Here is a 21,683-nt window from a genome sequence, read left to right as displayed (position 1 = left end):
ATAATAATATGCTTCCTAAAGTTACATTATTCTTTGTCCACAAGCATGAAGCCTTTCTGTCTACTTAGCCATTACTCAAGGAACACAGAAGTACTAGCTTAGAAAACATACCTAATTTTCCAATGGCTATAGTACAGTGCATCATATCTTGCTCTTACTGCTTTTCTCTGTCTCATTTAGAGCAATTACTGATGAGAAGAAAGACTAAAATAACTGACTGGTTTTGCAGAGATGCTATGGTTCTTCTGCAGAACTTTTCTACTTCTAGACATTTCTCTACCAGTACTGCTTATATATTTATTTTCTGAGGACCTGCCAGACAGCTTTATCTCTGCAGTTTAATCCTGAGGTACTACATCCCCTAGCTTTTCCTAAAATTAGTGTGCCTGTCATAAGTGAGGAGGTAAAGGCTGTAAAGTAGAGTGACATATATAACAAACTTGTTTTCACTTAATGTGGACGCATTTGGGAAGCTGTTCATAGTTTAGACTCAAAGACCAGGAAATATGACCTGAATATCCATTTAGTGTGATAAATCAGTGTTCCTTAGTATAGTACAAGGTGCTGTCTGTATGCTAAACTGGAGGGAGTTTAGAGTAAATTCCTACTTGGCTTGCACCAGAGTAACATAAGTGAACATCTTACCTGTTTCTCTGCATCCTCAGCTCTTTGCTCTGCTTCTATCACTCTCTGTTCCAATTCTTGCATCTTCAGAGCCAGAAAAGAAGTAGGGAAGAGGGGGGGAAAAGGAAATAATCATCACCTGGAGGTTCATTTGTTAGAATTCAAACCTTCCATTCCTTAGGTAGGTCACGGATTTTTGGCATCTCTTGGGTTAACTGATCAACTCTGGACCGCGGAAAAAAGCCTTTGACCTTTCCCAGTCATCTGCCCCAGTCTGAATTTACTGGAACTGTTTCCTCATTAGTGAGCTTCATCATTCATTACATGGGTCAAGAAAATAGTTCCAAATTCTTGACCTCTTCTCTACAATTTATGTGCCATCGGCTGTTCCTGCAAGAAGCCTGCCTACAGTTCACAGTTTTTTCCTGTTTTCATTTCATCTCAAATTTATGATGGTGAAGAAAATAATCACACCTTGGAAGTCCCTCAGCAGGTTCTCTATTGTGTCCCTTTATAATCAGTGAATATTTTGGTTTAGCTTCAGAAGTATCCTAGACTTGTATCTGATAGGATTATGAATGTTCTTAGTTTTCATTTTAAAGAACTTTGCAAACTAATGATACTTAATCTAAGCATTGCTTCTACTGAAACATGATCTACAGGTAAACAAATAGCTTCATCACTTGTGAAATACAGATGCATTCAGTGTTCTTCTAACAACTTAACAATAATCTCCCCCACACCTCTGTATTCATGTGTTTATTTTTAAATAGCAGTAGGATTTCATTTGATGTTTGCAAGGTCATCTTCCATCCTCACCCCTATTTGATGGGTCTCAGGTTTTAGTCCAGTAATATCTATGTCACTAAGTTTCAGCCATTGAGCTACACTGGATTTTCAGCATTTACTAGTGTTTTACTCATGAAAGAATGAGAAAGAAATAGCTTCAGTAAATTAAAAGAATCATGCCTCAAGCAGGAAACTTGACTACAAGGGAAACCGAACTTCTCTTTGATACATTTTATGACACTGGATAAAAGTCAAGTTGGACACTATTGGAACAGTATCAACGCTTTTGGAAAGGAAACTTCATTCATCTTGAGTTGATTACCCTGAAGGCAGATGTCAGTATTCCTATGTTTTCATTTACCATCCTTTAGATGGCAACAAGACTCCTCTTCATATGTTAATCAAAAAGAGCAAATTGATACCTACTGAAAAACTTATCAGAATTATATGCACATAGACACATCAGTGATCATGTAACTAAAAAAAGCCATGACAAAGGAATGCACACCATGGAAGTTAGAAAGTGCCATGTGTAGATACCTATCAGATACCTATCTGATGATGATGATGATGATTATTATTATTATTATTTCAGTATAGCAGTCAAGGACAGCACAGTTCATGGAGCTTAGTCTCCAAATGATTGAGGGTGCTTCCTTGGCAGAGAAGAGAGATGCTACGAAAGATTACCCAGACAGCCGAAGTCATAGAAAAGACAGAGTATTTGAGAAACTTAAGAGACTGAGGTCTAGGCAGTTAACATTACAGCAGTTGTCTGGGCACAAGCCTTTGTCCATTAGGAATAGTGGTCTCCTCAGGACCACTGTCAGTCTTGGAATAGCAATCACCATAGACAGGTAATAGCAATTGTGCCAGCAAAAGACATGCAAACTGGAAATGTAATACACTTTAGAAAGTGAAGGCTGTTTCTAACAGTAGATTCTAAGTCAGTTTCTTTTAGTTTTCTCATGAAATGATGGGAGCTACATTCTCAGCACAGTTTAGATGAATCTGTAGACTTTTCCCCAAGGGCTATTCTCTTAGATGTACAGCTGGATTCTTCACAATGGGAGATCTCCATGAAAGACTCAAGTTATTTTAAAAAGGCAGCATTGTTCTGGCTGAAAGAAAAATACTTTATTGTTCCAGCCTCAAGACAATTTGTTTTTTATTAGTAGTTGTCCTGGTTCTTGATCAGGATAAAATGAATTAAGTATGTTGGGACCATTCCTGATCACTAAAGGGTTATGAAACTTCTTGTGCAATCAAGATGATCTGGCTAAGTTCCAGGCAAATCAATTACATCCTGTCACCCTAATCCCCTCTGTAACCTTAAATGAACTTGCACTTTTCTTAACTTCCTCTACTACTTTGTTGGGTTGCCCTACTATGAACTGTTAAGTAACCACTGCATTTCTTGTAGACGAAAATGATTACTTCACCCATCCCTGGTGCCAACTATCTCACTGGAGAACATTACATTTTAATACATCCATGCTTGTAACGCTCTTTCAAATCCCTCAATGAACTAATAGTAATATTCGGTATTTACATGGGTCCTTTCATTCAAAATGCTTTATAATTTGACAAATGCTACTAAATAACTTGACCCAGTTCACACAGAAAAAAATTAGTGGCAAAGCAAATCCAAGTAACTCTTCTCCCATACACTAGCTTGTATGAAGAGAGAAACAGGCCCAGTTGTACAGCCCTCATTGCATGAGACAAAAGAGGCTTTTTTTAAGTGTTCATTTTTATCGAATTAGTACAGAAACTGGTAAAAGCTAGACAGATGGCCCTTAAAAGCTGCAAAAGATCCTTCTATTTGCCATTCAGATAGGCTTTCTCTCTCCTGACTGCTCAGAACATGCAAAATAAAACTAAGTAGAAAAAAGTTCATGCATGTTTCAGCCTCAATTTCCTCTTGTTCTCTTCAAGAGCTCACTTGTAACCAGGTCACTGTGCTGCCAAGACAACAGCTTGCAGTGTCACTCACCAGCAGAGCAGCCAGAATGGAAATAACTGGCTGATTCCAGAGACAATGGGCCCCTGCTGATGGCTGAACCAAGTAGGCATCCATGGCTATTGCATGCTAGGGGAGTGCAGGAGGACAGCAGAGTGCTGCCTGGGACACTGTGCTGAGGCACCTTGGCACACTCACCTGCAGCCAGGCGTGAGCCAACCCAAGCAGTGCTGCTGGAAAGCTGAGCCCAGGTTACTGACGTGGCAGCTCACACCATGTGAACTGCGGTGCTAGCAGTTAAACCGCTGGGTTTTAAATTCTTCTTGTTCTAAACAATGATCTAGATTATTTTGTCTAAGCGGATTTTAAGAATCTGAAGGATTTAAAATGTTAGCATGCATTGTACTACGAGTGATTTTTTTTTTTTTTTAAATTTAGTTTTTTGAGTTAAAATAGTAAAATATGCCTTTAAATCCAAAAATTAGTTGAAGAATGATTTAAAGTTGGGAATCAGGTTTCCAAGCCTTCAATTAGTAGCTTTCCCTGACAAAGCCATGTTTGATTTAAAAAAAAAAAAAAAAAAAAAAAATCCCATTGCTAAAACCATATCAGGGGTTCTCAGGAGCACCACAGGTTGGCCTCACAGTTTCAAATGGTGTCCATTTCTCGAGATTCTCTATCTTCCCTCAAAACTCATAAGAAATGCAGTACAATTTCAAAAATGTCTATATTTCTTCATTCTCACAGATGGACCCAATTATAAACAGAATCACAGTTGCTATAGAATAAAAATGTAGATAATATCTCTAGATACTATGCTATAGATAAAAAATCCCTGAAATTGGCATTATAAGGCATAATACATGCATCTTTTTTGGTTCTGCATCACTGCCTATCTGAGTAGAAGGAAGCACTGTGGACAGGAACCTTGACATACTATGGGGCCTGTAGGGAAGAGAAATAAACTTCTGAGGAAGTAATTGCAGAACAGTTGGGAAGCTGAGGCAGAGGAGACTTGCCATCAACTGTGCAGTGGGAACATCGCGTGCTTGAGCACTTGCTCTAGGTTCTTGAGTCCACCTGTGTCAGGAGAGGACACGAACTGACCCACATTCGCTGGTGCTCTGCCCTTCCTGTATGACATTCAGAGTAGGAAATTGCAAGCCTGATAGCTCTTTGACCCTCCAAGTGAGCCTACAGGGTGCTGTACACGTAGTTACAGAGTAACCTGACCACTGAACCAAGCAGATCCTTAATTTTAACAGAGAGAATGTTGCTTTGACCAAATGGATGGGTGAATTGTCTTAGGGCCCCTTCCTTGAGCAGCCCCACACAGCTGATTACAATTTTGTTCTCTGCTGTGGCTCACAGACATCCCTAAACAGACAGTCCGAGAGGTGCCTGCCAAATTTGCTCTCCAAAATATTGATAGATGGGTTTCTCTGTGTTCTGGAGAATAGTCAAGAGTTAACAAAGCACATGGCTACTTCTCCTGCATTATGGAGTCTGTGGAGTGCTGCACACCACAGTTGTCCTTACCAGACTTGCACCATATGCATACAGGATTCTTACGCTCTTTTGTCTAAATCAACTTTATGACTACTTTTAACATTCTCAAAGGCAAACAATATCTAAGGTCCACCTCCAAATCTACCTTCAAAAGATGAACAGGGTACTAGAATTGCATTATTTCTTAAAACAACATGAGAGGTGGAATCACTGTCTCACATGAAGTGTAAAGCATTAGTGGAAATGTAATTAGACTGAAAGCAACAATAAAAATCACTCCCCTCTGAAGTTGTCATTTAAAAACACAACAAATAAAGACAAACCAGGCAGGCTTAAACACACGGAGGTTACGTAACCCAAAATGGAGCACATCTATCATCAGGTATAGCTTAAAAGCATTCAGAGTAAGCTGCATTCAGTCACAAAGATTTCAACTTTTATTATTATTAGCAAAGCACGAATGAAAGGAATTGTACTCACTTTGATAACAGCGATTGAATGGCTGAATAATCTTTAACTGGACTGAAATATTGTAAGTCACATTTTGAAACAAGGAACTCCACAGTGAATTACAAACTTGGATAATGTGCAAATTAGAGCTTAATGAAAAAGCTTGAATTCAAATTGAAATGTAAACTATTTTGAGATAAAGAAAATGTACACCATGGTGGAAACAAACAATCAGACAAAAACAAATAAAACAAACAAAATCCCCACCGAAAATACCTATATCAAAATCTCTAATCTTTGCTACTCCTCTCCCCTAAGATTGCAGGCAAGTTCATATAAAGCACTTCAAAGAGTTTGGTCGGAGTTGCCTCAAAACGAGATACTCTGCAAATTTCTGACATTCTGATCTTGAAAAGCATCTTAGTTCTAATCTTCAGCATCTCCAGAATGTTTTGACTGGTTATGCAATATTATTCTAACATTATGGCAATACATGTACCACTGCCCAGTCTTACAGTATAATTTCTCATCTTACAAGCTTTTCTATTGCCAAGCCTACTACTATAATTACAAGAATCCACCTTTGCTCTGTAGCTGCCTCACACATTAGAGGTCCAGAATCTTGCTATGGTGTTTTCCAGTAGTCAGAATATCTGGTGATTTTCCAACAAACAAATCCAAGTACTTATTTTCACTAACACCATTTTATACCACTATGGCAACATCCCTGTACCTCAAGAGATATAAGAAAAGTGAAATGACTTAGTGTAAATCAGAAAGAGATCCCTACTGCAGGTAGGACTTTGCCTGATGGGTCAGTATTTAGAGAACTTTTGCTTTCCTGCTATAATTCAGAATGAAGCTGAAGTCACCACTATCTCACCTTCTCAGCTAACAGCTCTCGGATCTTGCTTGCCTGCAAGCGGAATTTGAAGAGCTGGGACTCCAATGCAAGGCATCGCTTTTGCCAGTCCATACAGCTGCCACTCTCCTCTGTGAGTTCAGCCATTGTGAAGTTATTTGTTCACCTGGGATACCTTCTCTGGTGCTCTAAAAATCCTAGAGAAAAGAAGGGAAAAAAAACCCAGCATTTTAAACTGGCAAACTTTTCATTCCTTAGGCCTAGTCTTCCTCAGTTTAGTCAATGGGACTGGGAACAAAGGTGATTTCTTCCACAAGCCGACTATGAAGTGGTGCTATCCCAAGTTATAGACATGCCCTCTGCCAGAAGTTTCTCTTTTTAGTGCTGTTATGGATAAATTGATCATACAACAGTACACCAACTTGCGCTGACCTTGCTAATGGTCAGGATGTGGGTAATTATGTGAACTCAGGAGAACTTGCCCTCATCACCCTCTCAGGGGAAAGAATGATGGTTTCTAGCTGATGAGCAGGGATGAACTCCAGTGAGCAGTGATATCTTCCACAGACACAGCTGCATTTGGAAGAGGGTGGAAATCTAGAAAATGAGAGAGCTGCATGCAGCTACAGATATTACAGATGAGCATAGTGAAGCATTTAATCATACGAAAGACAGTCATTAATGGGTAACAGATAAATATTCAAATAAACTTTTACCTTTAGACTAAATAATTTGCTAGTGCATCACACTGCAAATTTCACAGCCATTTTGCCATCCTTACAGCCCTGCTCAGCCTTTTCCTATGAACTAGTAGTGTTTTTCCCCCCACCTTCTTCATACCAGTATGGTTGCAAACTCTCAAGTCAATAAAACTTTTAAAATATAACTCACTCATTACCAATTTGAGACACCAGTGTCTTACATCATGCAGACTGTTAAGAGAAAGTGACGTATGAAGTAACACTGTCCACAAATTGCATCCAATTCTTAGTTAATCTCAAAAATTCCTCTTCCCATCTGAAAAAGACAGTGAGCTGTCCTATCAGCTCTAAGTCTCAGAATGACTTTTCAAGTCCTGCTCTCTGGAAAATGTAAGGCAATGCACATGCTGCTCAACACTGACAGCAGAGCTGGACACAGGGCCTAAGGAGGAGCTAGAGATTCTCTTGTGCTTTGTAAGGTCTGTGCTCTCCTTACCAGCCAGCTGGCATCCAGGTTTTGTCATATCACAAAATAAAGTTTTCTAGCCTTGAACAGCCCCAAGTCTGGGCAGGACTCCTCTCCACCATTTTGGCATATTTGATGTTGCAATAGGACCTGCCTACAGACAGGGATAAACAAAAAATCAGAAGAAACAAAGTTACACAACATGAAACCCTGAAAGCTTGTACCTTTTCTCATTCAAGACTCAGGTTAAAAATACAAAACTTTACAACACAACCATGCCTCTAACGTTATCGAGCACTGCAGAGAGTAGAAGAGAAAGCCTTGAACATTGGAAGAACTAGACACAGTTACTCGAGACACATTCAACTCAGATGATTCTTCTACACACATCGTGTTCCTGTTTAACTCCCCAGGTACACATTTAATGCTGAATTCCAGAAATAAGAGATGGAAAGAGCCTACTGGGTTGAGTGGGCAAATCTTTTAAAGTTAACCACGGTCAAAAACCAGGAATTTGTTTTTTCCTATGTTTACAGACCTTTCATATTATTTTCCAATAAATACATTTCTAGAACTTTTTTTTTTTTTTTTTTTTTTGGCAACAGTATATCTGAAAACTATAAATATGCAAAAAGTGAACTCGCATTAGAAACCTGACGTATTCCATGCTTTCAGTCAGACTCTGAAATAATATCAGAAGACCTTATCCAACAAAAAGACCTAGGAAGCAAAAAGCACTGTAAGTCCTTATTCACACTTGCTGACTAAAATGAAGCTTGCGGAAGAATGGAAATGCAAACTGCTGGACAGTACTGCTTATGAAAAAGATACAAAGAAGCATACACAGAGAATCCATGCACTGAAAGCCTGTTTGCTGCTCTGTGTACAGGCTACCAAGGAAAGAAGTTGCAGCTTTTTAAACCAATCCTACTTCAGGTGACCTGAGCATCTCTATATACAAGCTTGCAGGAAAAAAGCTAACAAGGAGAAAGAATATGATGTGGATTTCCAAGATGCAGATAGGAAAGCATCAGTGCAGCTTTGGGACATAGAGCTCTTTTTCCTTGCCTCCCCCCATCCCCCACTGCAGCACCATTCAATCCCTCGTTTCCTCCATGTCAACAGCAGCAAGAGGAATCACGTATTCCTGCTCACACATGCTGCTGTGACAGATGGTCCATCTCTTCAGCACAGACAAGCAAGCAGCTTGTGGTCAGTTTGCCCAAAGTTCCTTGTCCAGAGGCAGCCTGTCTCCATCATCACTGCTGGAAATGACATCCATCTTGACAAGGAGTCAAGAGACTTGAATGCTCTACTATTGTCAATTCTATTGCTGACCTCTTTATTTCTGTGTTTCATCCTTCCCAGTCTAAGGAAGGGCAGTGACAACAAGTCCATTATCTTGAACATTTTGAACAATCTAAGCTAAGATTTAAAGCACTCCAAAAGCTCCACCTTTACTATATCTGTTCCTGTGCCACAGAAAGCAGGCTTTAGTGACTACAAGCATCATATGGGTGTCTTCAGACTGAAACATCATATGCAGAGCATTTTGTTTCCACATTTGTTTTACGTTACTGTAACAGAACACAGGCAGTAAGAGACAGAAAACACAGCCTCTGTGCTCTGAACATCGTTTTTACTGCAGCTTAAACATTTCACTTTGACCAATCTCTGCAGCCATCAGACATCCTGTGAAGATGACAGACAGTGGAAGATTATCTAAACAAGCACTTCATTAAAACAAAGAGATAGATCTAGCTAGGAACAAGCGATGTCTGAAGACAAAACTGAAGATGTTGAAGACATCAAGAGTTGTAATTCCACAAAGTAGAGAAAGCTGTAGTTGTTTAATTTTGTTACTCAGTAACTGTTTAGAAGTTTTGTTTTGTTTTAAAATGGGCACAGATTATGTAAGATGTGCATAATGATAGTGCCTTTAATCAAAATGAGAAGTGGCTGAGCATTAACAGACATTATAATACCAAATGAAGGTGTACAGTCCAGCAACAAGCTGTGCAACACTACAAGAACATTTGCAAACCCAAAATAGTTATTAGTTCATCAGCTTCATTAAAACAATGAATCTCAAACTTAAAGGAACTTCTCACCTGCTCACAGGCAAACTCAGAGCTTCCCTGAGTTGGGGCCAAAGCAACAGGCCAAGACTTGGGAAAGAGCAGTGAAGTCACTCAGCCTTACTGCTTGTACATCTGACTTTGTAAGGTGAGAATGCTTAAGATGTCCCTCTGGTTGTATTTGCTCTTCAGCACAGCTGGCTCATATTTTGCAGGTAGGAGAGCTTGAAGTTGCCCCAAGTATATGTAATAGTGTAAGTACACATAACACAGCAGACCACTTAATTCAGAACAGCAGGTATGTAGATGAATAAAGGAAGGCACATTTTATCCCCTTTAGCTACATACATTAGCTGTTAGTTATTTTGTAGGCAGGTAGTTTTCTTCAGTAGTAGGAAGTTTTCCAGGCAATGTGCTGGGAGGTGGAAAAGGGGACAAGGAGCAAATAAACAAAAATTTTAGGAAGGAAAACCAGCATTCTTCAGCAAGTATCAGTACAGCTTATAGAAATACAGACTTGTCTTTTCCACAGTCCAGCCCAGCAAATTACTAGAATCTCTAGCCCCAGTTCCTTGCCAGGCATTTAACTTGGCTTTCACACACTTCACAAGAGTGTAGGATTTCAATCTCAACTACAGGTATCAGCCATTCTCAAGCCAAAAGAAATGCACTAGTTGTGGAAGGATCCTACAACACTAATTCTTTTTACTGGCACCTCTGCTCAGGATGTAATACTTCAGCTCTCAAATGAATTTTTTCATATAGGCACAAAGATATTTTAGTCTTTTTTCATACAGTTTAAGTCCACTGATAGTCAATGAACCTGATTTACTGCACAGTTTATGTCAGAGCAAAAGTAACTTCCTCAGCTAGACCAAAACTGCTGGCTGATCTAAAATACCCAGATCTAAGTCTGAGACTAGGAGAGGTGTCCCAGGTCTGTAAGACTCATTCCCTCTAAACTGTGGACAATGGCATCATGTAATCCCTTTTGTAAATAAACATAGCCATTCCCTAGAACCACACAGGCATTTTTGCTCCCACTATTCCTGTTCTAAAACCTCACCCCTCTAATGAGCTGCCTTGTAATTACCAGCATAAATGTAATCATAACTAGCTTGTATCTGTTCATTCTTGCAAAATATTGTCCTTCAGCCTAACTCGTTTTTTCCCCTCCCCTCCCTCGTATTTGCCCTTTGGTACATTCATAGATAGCAAAAGCGTCTCCTTAGAAAATTCATTTTACAAGGCCAGAGATAAGGAGCTCTTGTGGTCTTCTAAAAAGCTTACCACCTCCTTCTGCACCTGTTCCAACTTCAGTGCATATAAGAGGTGGCTTTTGTCTTTCTCACTCCCCTTCATGTACAGGTGACCACAACTGCAGCTGGAAGGCGGTGTGTCACCAAAGCTTTCTGTGAAGACAATAATTCTCCTAGAGAGTTACCACCCCTGACCACATTTGCCTTTTTATGACCATATTGCACTGGTGGTCAACACCCACAGACAAGGCAACATTGTCAGAGCAGAGGAATCGGAGCTAGCCTTCCTTCACAAGTGCCAGATGTAAGAATGTGGGGGGTCTCATTACAGAGATCCTGGAATAGATTAATAAAGCACAGGTCTGCACCAGATTTCTGCAAGGTCAAGGATCTCCGTACTGCAGTCTATTTCAGATTTTAGCAGGCCCATTTTTATCCTGTGATCAATAGGTATATTCACACATTTTCCTCCTCTGCTGTTTCTAACCAATGACCTCCCAGGCTTTCTATACATTTTGTTACTACAGCTAATGCACAATTTTTTGTTGTTCCATTAGCATTCACTTCATTCTTCACTAAACCCCATTCAACTCTTCCAATAAAATGCCTTTCAACATCCCCTCTTCAGCACAGTGTCACATTCTCTTTCATCATTTCTTTGCACATCTTATCATTCTTCTATTAATCCCCATTTTCTCAGCATTTGCTAATCATTTTCCCAAGCGTCATCCTATCAAATGATTTCAGAAGACCAGAGATTGGATTTAAATCTTCTTCTCTCTAGTAAAAGCTGCACCATTTCAGAGAAATACATCCTATCACTCTGAAACCACGTCTACCACCTCACTCTTATCTTCACCTGCTAAATTACAACTGTCCTTCAAACTTCTGAATTCTCAGTTGCTGTTGAATACACTGCTCCTCCCCACCTTGTCTCCGGAACAGAAGCATTCAATTTGTGCTTTATGAATTACAGTATCAACTTTAATCTAGCAGACTGACTGACTTTAATCTAGCAGACTGACATGAAATCCTTTCTATTGAACATATGATGAGTTCATATGAGCATATGATGAGTTCATATGATATTTATTTAGTTTTTGTTTTGTTTTGTTGTTCTTTTTTTTTTTTTTTTTTTTTTTTTTTTTTTTTTGAGAACTCTTAACTATGTTGATCCACTAAGTTTTTGGATATGATTTTTGCTCAGATAATGGTAATTTTCAAATCAGATAGATAATTTATACAGTTTTATGAACAGTATTTATATGCATATATAAAATTGATTCTACATTTTTTTCCTCTGGCATGTGAAGAAGTCAGGAAACATACTTTCAGGTGCAATATGCTTTCTATGGGGAGGTGGGAAACAGAAAGCAGCCACATTGTTCAGAAAAGCTGAGATCATCAAAACTTGATTCTTAAATGCAGGCATCTCTTGAAGAGCATCTTCATTTTCAGAGTGTTGAGTGTAAACAACTTACAGTGAAAGTAACAGGAGACTCTCAGTTCTTAGAATCTTGCAGCAAACGAAGTCAACTGAACCTGAATGCAGATATGAAACTTCTAGTTCGGACTTCCATGTATAAAAGTTTTGATGATCATCAGGGACAGTTTTATTCCAAATGCTATAACCAAAACAAATGCAATTGGATTTACTTTGAGTGCCCAAGGTTTGATCCTGATGAAGCTAAAATGTCTAGCAGAAACTAATGTTTTCTTCTCTAGACTGGATTCAATCAATATCCCAGAAGTTCTGAATTCTACATTGGATCCAGCGGCACTTCAGACTTCATATATTTTCACCTGAAAAACCTCCTGAGAATCCAAGGTAACTGATTACAATGAACATTTTCAGATATACAATATTTACATGTGAAGTGTTTGCAGCTCGTTCAGTCCATGCAAACAATGAGAGAAGCAAAGCACCATTTCCATATTGCGGACGCAAGTGCTTGGGCAGCTAAGGAAATAGCTTCTTTGGGCTGCCACGGGGAACCCAGTGCAGAAGGAACACAGTTCTTAGCACTTGCTGGAAAAAAGCACCAGCATCTGCATGAACATCAGAGCCAAACCATGGTCTGCTACCACCTTGGTACAAAAAGGAATCGTCAGAAACATGACAGAGGTAACACCGAACGGAGAAATTTCCTCCTATGTCGCTGCTCTAGACAGGCAGCAGGCAGCAGTATGGGCAGCGGGCAAAACCCAGCTCTTCTTCTTGTTTTCCATCTCACAGCCAACTTCACCCCCACGTTTTTAACCCCGAGGCCACTGGATCTGTTCAGCCACAGACTCTTTTTCCACTCGCTAGAGTGGCTTGGAATGCACGGAGAAAGCACGGTGACAAAATGCAGGTAGGGCTTGCTGTACACCGGGAAACGCTTGGCAAAGGGGAAAAAATAAAATTTCTCTCCGTGAGCGCAAGGTGGCTTGAACAGAAAGGCACAAGGCAGGAAGAGGGCTCACGGCTCTCGCATTCTGCTGCCGAGATCTCGCCCTGCACACCGGGGCTTACCATAAAGCCCGAGCAGACGGCAGGACGCAGGTATAGCTGATCTCGGGCTGCATCTCCCTCCAGAGCCGCTGTTCCTGACCGCAGCCCCGCTCCGCTCAACTGCAAGCGGGCAGCTCCGCCAGCTCCGCACGGACCGACCCGTTGGACCTCCACCGCCCTCTCCCCACCCGAGGGCTGCCCTTCGGCAGCGACGGAGCCCAGGCTGCTCCTTCCAGAGCTCACCTTGCCCGGCGCGGGGCTCGCTCGAGCGCAGGGCAACGTCGGGGCCGCCGTCGGGTGCAGGCAGGTGTCCGGCGGGACTTCTGTCCCATTCGGCACTTCGCCGTTCTCCTTCGAGCGGGAGAGACCGGCTCAAATATCAGAGCCAGCCCTCCAGAAGAGCGCAGGAACTGACATCACCCGCCACGGGCTTTAACCCCTTCTCGGGTTCGGCGGTGGGGCAGGTGGGACGGGCAGCCTGCCTCGGGGGACGGGGCGGACCCGGGGAGAGGAGCCGCAGCCGCGCTCTGCTCCTGACGGGATCGACCGCCCTTCCCGCTACCCTCGGGAGCTGCCTCTGAGATAGAACGTGCTGAGAGCGTGCCGGTACCGGCGGGGCATCCCGGGCCGGGCTCCCCGCGGCCATCCGCTCGGAGCTGCCCAGGCTGGACGGCCATCTTGATGTGCCGTAGGACAACGGCAAAAGTTGCTGGAACCCACCCAGGGCAGAACTCCTGGCGGCTGCGAGCGTCCTTTTCTGCACCTGGAATTCCCCTTGTAGTCATCTCTCTGCTTTCAAAGCCAGTGCTCCCAAACCGTCCGCAGCCCCGAGGCGCTGCAGCGTTCTGTGGGCGAGGCGAGCCCCGTCTCCCGCTGCTGCCCTAAGCTCCTCACGCAGCAGTGACCAAGAGGTGTGCGGGCACAGAGACCTCCGCAGCGCCTAACTGTCCTCCTCTGCTGCGTGGCCGAGTCACCCACTGGAGCTCCTCCATGAGCTGCAGGCATCCCCAGGGCATGGGTTCATACTGGGAGAGATGAAAACCAAATAAGTGTCCTAAAAGCTCTCCTGGCCAGTAGATGCTGTCCTTCCCATGTACTTGGGCCACTTCACATATGATGGCAAAAACACACCGGCCTGCAGCTACAAACATTTCTATTGGGAGCTGGCAGTGCACAGAGTATTCTCTTCAAGGTTAGGGACATCACTTAGTGAGCTGCTTTGCCCATAGCATGCACTTATGTGGATACATATTGACATGTGAATACATATACCTGTTACGTCAACCTGGCAAACTGCTGGGGAGTGCCAGTTGCTGCCCGTTGCTGCTCTCTGCTATACACTGCCCATTGCCTCCCCTCCCCAAACTGGCATAGCTGAACAAATTCTTGAATGCAGCTACCTGGCTTACAGGTATCACCTGGTCCAAGATCCGCTGCTTATTAAAGTGTTTAGGTTAGATATTAGGAAGAAGTTTTTCACACACAGGTTGGTGACACACTGGAACAGGTTGCCCAAGGAGGTTGTGGATGCCCCATCCCTGAAGGCATTCAAAGCCAAGCTGGATGTGGATCTGGGCAGCCTGGTCTGGTGGTTGGTTACCCTGCACCCTGCAGGGAGGTTGAGATTAGATGACTGTCATTGTCCTTTTCAACCCAGGGCATCCTGTGATTCTATGATTCTATATGATTTGTTGTAAACAACTGGTAGTATGTTTTCTCTGGTGTCTCAGCAGAAGACTGGTGAAATCACTTATGTGACTATGTAATCAAAGATTCAAAATATAACTAAAACCATTAGGTCTAGATTTGGACACTGAAGTGTCTGAAGGCAGACTCTGAAATCTATGCCTCATTATTCAAATAGACAGTCAGATTTCCAAAGACTCTGTGGGCCTTGCAGTTCTCTCAAGATTGTCTTGCTTTGATTTCTCATCCGTTTCCAGTTTCTCAGGGTTTTGGCTGAATGCAGCTGCCTGTTCCTTTCTAGCTACTAGACAAAGCATGCATTTCTGAGCTGGTTCAGGCAGAGAGCAGGATAGAACTACGCAGAGATGGCCAGTGAGCCAAGAGAAGACAAGGATAAGGCTGAAAAGAAACAGGCATCTGGCAAGGAGTTCTTCCATTTGGCCAGCAGGGACAAGCAGGACTAGAAGATGAGATGGCTGCTGTGACAGTAGATTTCTCCAGCAATTTGCAGCACCAAGGACTCCAATTGCCTGCAATGTGTATGTTTCATGCATGCCTGTATTGACTGGTACTCCCAGTGAATGAGGAGTTGTAATAAATAACCAGAATCAATGTCTCTTGAGGCTCCCTACAGGTGTTTCAGCAGGGCAAAAGGTAGCTTCATGCTTCACAAAGTTTTCTTCTGAACTGAGACTGACCAAAGACTAAATGGGAAAAAGAGTTATTCCCTGCATCCTTTCTATACAGTTTCTGATTTCTTTTGGCCACAGCATGCAACCGCAATGTTCCTTACTCTGAATTTTATGAAGTATTCTTATTCTTCCTTTAAAATTACTGGTCAAATTCTCTCCCTTGCACCAGCAAAGCCAACATGGCTGTATCACTAGCTAAAACATCTGGCCTTGTGTTTTTCCCAGGCATTGAAGCTTGACTGCCAGGACATTCCTCAGCCAGTGAACTTTATACAAAGTACCTCCCCAGGAACTGCCTGCACACACCTTACTTTAACCCTTGGAGGCCCAGACCCACATCAGTGCTCACAGAGCCACGTGCTTCCATTTCTGTAATGCAGATATTCTATAAAGCTGTACCTTTTTATATCTGCTGACCCTTCAATTAAATAATTTTACACAATAATTATTTTTAAAAAAATTAAGTGCTTTCTATGATACAAAGCAGATAGAAAAATTGTTTTAACTTCAGAGGGAGGACATCATAAGAACAGCCAGTAGTATGGCACAGTTCCCAAGGGACTTCCCTTGGCAGTTATCTTTAATATGTCTGCTCCAGCATTTTATGTCAGTTCTTCATAATTTGCAGACAAATCATTCAGCAAAAACCCCAAAATTTACTATAAACAGCAAGTATCTTATTGACAAAACAAACTCTCCAGCAGTTCCAAGAGAACTAGCTTGGCACTGTTAGGCTATTGTTATCACAACACAAGCACAGACTGCTTTGTTAAGAGCACCTTATCTGAGATACCTAAATAGAAGGTCAAGAACATACAAGAGAACAAGGTGTCAGTAGATGAGAGCAGAAAAACCCTAGTAAGCAAAGTTGTTGCAATCCTGCAGATGGGAGAGAGAATAACGTTCCAGACATGGCACTGCTGAAAACTTACCAAAAGGGCAGGAACTCCAAACAGACCTAGTCTGTGTGTGATAGCCCCCCTGAGGGCTCAGTCCTATGTGGGAAAAGACTTGTTCAGTAACAAGACACTGTCGTGAAACATCTATTCAAGGTACTTGTCTCTCTCCAACAAGAACTTAGGCTTCAGACTGTAGCTTTCTAAATTCCAACCAAGTTGTGATTTAGGGGCTTAAAGAAGTTTAAAATGGCCTTTGTGCTCTTCTCATGCTCTGTTTCTTGTGGGCTTGCAGTGTGCTGACAGATGCAACACAGACTTGCAAACTCCCGCCTTGCTTATCTTCTAATTAGCAAACACAAGTTCATGCAGCAGAAAATGAGACAGTCAGCTGTGGATCACTGCACTGCATAAACCAGTTGCTTGTGGGAGGACCCAGTAGGAATGCCAGGAAGACATTGCCCTCCAGTAGGTACTATATCAGCTGGGTTTGATTGTATTATGGTCATTTCATCACACATGACACACGGGACATAAAGGTCCTTGTGTGTTCTAGTCACACTAGAGCTCCTGCTTGAGCAAGAGTGTATGTTTTGTATGCACAGTCTTGACTGGCAGAGAGCAAAACAAATGAGAATTCCCATTATCCTCAGGGAGTCAGTCCAGGGGTAACTGCATTATTACTACCAGCATTAATAGGTTATGCCTTGTTTCATCTCTGTATTTCTTCTATTTCAGCCTCCAAGAATCAGATTTCATTAGATCTTTTTCTGTTAGATTAAGAAGACATCAACTATCACGTATAGACTGTGACAGAGCAATCAAACAACAATCCCAAATAAACAAAAATCCAAACAACAAACCCTTAACTTTCTCTTCTATAAAACACAAACTTAAAATCTTCATAAAAACTGTGTTCTTTTGCCTATATCCTCATAGTTTTACCTAGATCATAGATTAAACAGCTCATTAGGTTCTCACAAACAGCAGTGCTCTTTGAATCTTTTTCAGAGTCCGCATGCTATAGAATTAAATACTGTGCTAGTGATACCATAGATTATGTATCTCACAAGAAAACTGTATCAAGCCCAGATGCTGCAACTAATCAGAGCTTGCTCAACAGCACTTAACAAAACTCTACGCTGCAGCCCCGAGGATGGGAGTCCTGAATGCTCCTGCCAATGAGAAGGAGGCATGGAAAGAAGGGGGAATGGAGATGGAATGAGATGCTAGGGAGAATCAGAAAAGTTGGACCTGCTACTTCTGCAGCCCCAGTGATCTGAAGATGGTCACAGTTCTGCCGCTGCAAAAGGGAGTATGTATCCCTTGCCCTCTACTTCCAGAAGCAGCAGCAGGTCTGCCAACCTAGGAGTGTAGCATAGGCAAAGTAGGCAGCAGTTAATGACTATTTTGCTTCTCCAGGTTTCCTGTGAAATGCCAGACTGGTTCTGGAAGCACAGTGCAAAAAGCTACACTAGAGAAAAACTCAAACCTTGTTGGGAAAAAAAGTACAAGTTGGGAAAAAGAGTACAAGTTTGCACTTGGGCTAAGTATTAGAAATAAAATACTGCTACCCTCTGACAAGCAGCAGCAGAGATGGCTTTGTGGTCAAACTAGTGTTCTCAGCCCAATTCTTAAATATCAGATCTCTGTAGGACATATTCACTAGAGCTGAGCACTGAAGAGGCAATAGTGTGTGCTGCAGGTCACTGAACAGCAGAGCTCCACTGTATTGCAAAGAACTCCACTACTACTATGGTTGATCACAGCTCATCATCCATTTCAACATGGCAAACAGCTTCTCAACATATTCAGACAGGATCATGAGGAGTGAATTGATGTCTGAACCCCATTGGTGCTGTGAGAAGAATTGCAATTGGATGGGAGAGAGTTAGCTAGGCCAGGTAGAATCCTTGTCCTTGCCACATCTGTGTGGCAGCACTGGATGGAAATTCCATTTCAGTATTGTTAAATCAATACTTTCTGTTAGGAGGAATGTAGGTCCCAGCTCACTTTCCTTTTGGGTGCAGATCTGAGAACTCTGGCACAGGCATTGGGGCAGCTCTGTGGCCAAAGCAGGAGATGCTGCACAGAGCATGACAGAGGATCCCCGCCTGCCCAAAACTGGTTTACTTGCTGAGAGTGGGGCAAAGAAGACTAGTAAGTGATGGAGCTACTCTGTGGGAAGGGTTTGGCTGTTTTCCCAGTTTTGCATTGAAGTCAGGCCTACAGCTACCAGATGTCAGGATGGGGTGTGGAGAGGAATGTGGTTTCCCACCGTAGGACTCCTACTTGAAAGAGCCTCTGCTGCTGAACCAGTGGGCAGGCTGTTCTACAGCAAGTGCAGGAGGGAGGCTACATTTCTGGAAAGGCTTTTGGCTCCTTTCCTGGTCTCACACTGGAGCCAGGCACACAGTTCTTCCCAGATGTTTGTGATCTCTGCTCTGTGATTTTTCAGACTTGTCAAGGAGTTGTGTAAAGGGAGGAAATATTTCACTCCTATGCAGAGGGCAGATATGCCGAGAGCCCGCGTGGAGGTCCCTCCGCCTGCTTCTCTTAGGAGGGGTCACCCACAGGTGAGCAGCCTTGGAAAATGCTTCACCTCTCAGCAGGCAAGATCTCAAGACAAAGTGCTTTGACAGCAGCAGTTGCTGAGCCTCCCTGGCATGGCTCTGTTCCTGACAGTTTCCATGGCGATTCACAAAAACGGCAGAAAAGCACTGATCTCTTTTGGAAGGCAAATAATAGGAAGTGATAGTGCTTGTGGCTGCAGAGGTGGGGACAACTCTGCCTTTATGCGGTTAACTGAGCGCCTCAGGGTCAATCCTGGGGCTTACCCCACCAAATTGGCAGGAAAATCATTGCTGTACTATTCCCAAAGGGTGAGCAGCAGCTCAAAGCAATAACTCCTGCTTACAAGCTGCCATAGGCAGGTTCAAAAGATATTTCAGACTGGTTTTTATTTACAGCGTTGGCAAATAATGTCAGCAGGCACCTTGAGCAAGCAGTATTTGATAGTACTTGACTGGAGAGGTTTAATAGGAAGTGCTGGTGGAGAGCCCATGATGTGCCAGCACGTGCCACAGCATGCAAGCACAGATGCAGGTGTTGCATGCAGAGAAAACACACGCATTGCCCTCTCTTCTGTCATGTCTGTAAGTATATGTACAGAATCTCAAACCTTTCGTCTTAGTCATAGAGGGAAATTAACCATGTGCAAAATACAGATACATAATTCTTACAGCACAGTATCATTTTACCAGGGCTTCACCCACTGCCCTGAAGATCTTGCCATGTCCTCTCTGCATTTCGAATGCAGCAAGTGTTACACAACTCACTCTTCCCTATGCAGTCCTTAGGTGTGTGCTTGCTTGATACCCACCCATTCTCTTGCACACAGCAACTGCCAAACAGCACAGCCTCCAGGAAGAAATGACATGGAGGAGATGTTGGAGGAGTGGCTTTTCTGATCTGCACCATTTTTGTGATATGGTTGAATATTTCCAAAAAATTCTAGGACAGAGTAGTAGTTGTGAAATTGTTAAAGGGCAAGATGACTTTCAAACACGGTTAACAAATATCTTAAAAAGTAAATCTAGTTTTGTGTGCCACAACCTTTGGATAAAATGTTCTTGGCTCAGTTCCACAAGTGCTGGCAACCTCTGAAAACAGGCCTCAGGGTGCCTGCAACAAGGTGACCACAAAAAAAAAAGGGTCAGTTTTGAAAATTTCCTACCAATAAGCATCCACTGGCATGCTCAGGGACTGGACCGGACCATTCCACTTGCCTGAGGTCAAACTCCTCATATGACGAGTCTGTCATCTTGGAGGTAGATTTCAACAGCGTTCAGATCTCACTGCCTGGCTGCAGCCATACCAATGACTCCTGCTCACCTCATGCTGTGCTTCCTTGTCCAGAGCCATGCCAGCCTGCAGAGGAGCCTCTGGAAAGCAGGTCGCTGTGCAGCCTCTCCCTGTCAGTGTGCTTCCCTCACCTCAGCCCCAGCATGGCAGTATGCTTGCACCCTCAGAAACCTGGATCAGCACACAGAACAACAGCTAATTAAAACGATCAACACAAAGTAAAGCTGGGATCTTCTGCAAAGGACATCACGGGGTAGTTTTTAATTATTTGTTTAATTAGTGTTAATTGCACACAGCAGGAGAACAGAGCTCAGTCTGCAGTGCCCAGTCAGCTGGCAAGCACAAGGTCTGGCCGCTCTGGTAACTCCAGCCAAAGGCAGTGCAGGAGGGAGGTGCACGCTCTGCTGCTATGACGGAGACGGCAGTCGGTGAGTGAAATTCAGGGGATTTTTTTCTGGAGCAGAGAGAGACCACGCTATCTGTTTAATTGCATAATGTCCGCTTTGCTATGATAATAAGCGTATCATATACAGTAATCTGGAAAAACCACACAGCTCCCTTCGGACGCTCGTGGCTGCCTGAGGACCATCGCCCCCCGGCGCGCGCAGCCCGCGCGGCCCCGGCGGCGGCGGTTGGGAACGGTCGGGCTGCTGGCGCCGCGCTGTCCGCAGGCTGCGTGCTCTGGCGCCACCTGCTGTCCAGTGGCGGCGCTGCGGGAGGGTGGCGCCCGGCGGGAAACCGGGGTGGGATTGAGGGTATTCTTAGACCTGTTTGAACAGATATTGCGGCGCGGAGCTGTGCGGTAGCCTCATTCGGCACTGAAAGGTTTCAGCGTGCGACGTTTAACTGGATCCCAGTGCTCTTATAAGCTACGGAACCTGTGTTGAGCTGTGCTTCCTTTGTTTTGCATTTCTCCACGAGCCTGAACTTCGCAACGGTCAGTTTAGACCCCCTGCTAGTTACAGATAAGAGAGCCAGAATTCAAAGCCTGATGTTTCCATACAAGATTCTTGTCTCCTCTCGGCCATGGACTGTTTTCTCATGCGGACAAATAGCATTAGAGTTTTTAGCATTTGTTGTTTTCCCAAAGGTTATTTGAGAAGACACCACAGAAATTAAATGCCTTATATAAAAACTTCTAAAATTTAAGATCCGTAGCAAAACTGTGCTAGAGCAAAATTATAGTGTGATTTTTCTAGTGATAAAAGTAGTGCCACCATTCCCACAAGAAAGAGTTTCTTTTAGATCTGAGAGAGATTTTCTTGTGATTTCTAGATTTAACTTCCCTCTACAGATATACAGCAGTGCAGAGTGCTCTATCCAGATCTCCATAGTCTTTGCATGAAACCA

At 43.0% G+C, this 21,683-nt stretch overlaps 1 protein-coding gene across 1 annotated transcript in view; it reads right to left on the bottom strand.

Annotated features, from left to right (window-relative positions):
- The window catches only part of PLEKHH1 (pleckstrin homology, MyTH4 and FERM domain containing H1), a gene marked incomplete at its 3' end in the record, with an annotated part of 43,695 nt that extends 37,306 nt beyond the window's left edge, over positions 1 to 6,389 (bottom strand). Inside the window, exons 1-2 of the mRNA XM_079537773.1 lie at positions 6,219 to 6,389; positions 646 to 708 (exon numbers count right to left, since the gene is read on the bottom strand). Of these exons, the coding sequence (XP_079393899.1) occupies positions 646 to 708; positions 6,219 to 6,344 (189 nt within the window). The 5' untranslated portion in view covers positions 6,345 to 6,389. The remainder of the gene's footprint in view (positions 1 to 645; positions 709 to 6,218) is intronic.
- Between the last annotated feature and the right edge of the window lie 15,294 nt (positions 6,390 to 21,683).

Source organism: Tetrao urogallus (genome assembly GCF_951394365.1).
Source record: "Tetrao urogallus genome assembly, chromosome: 6".
Lineage (NCBI taxonomy): Eukaryota > Metazoa > Chordata > Aves > Galliformes > Phasianidae > Tetrao > Tetrao urogallus.
The sequence above is the reverse complement of the archived record's forward strand: the minus strand, read 5'-3'. Positions and strand labels throughout refer to the sequence as shown.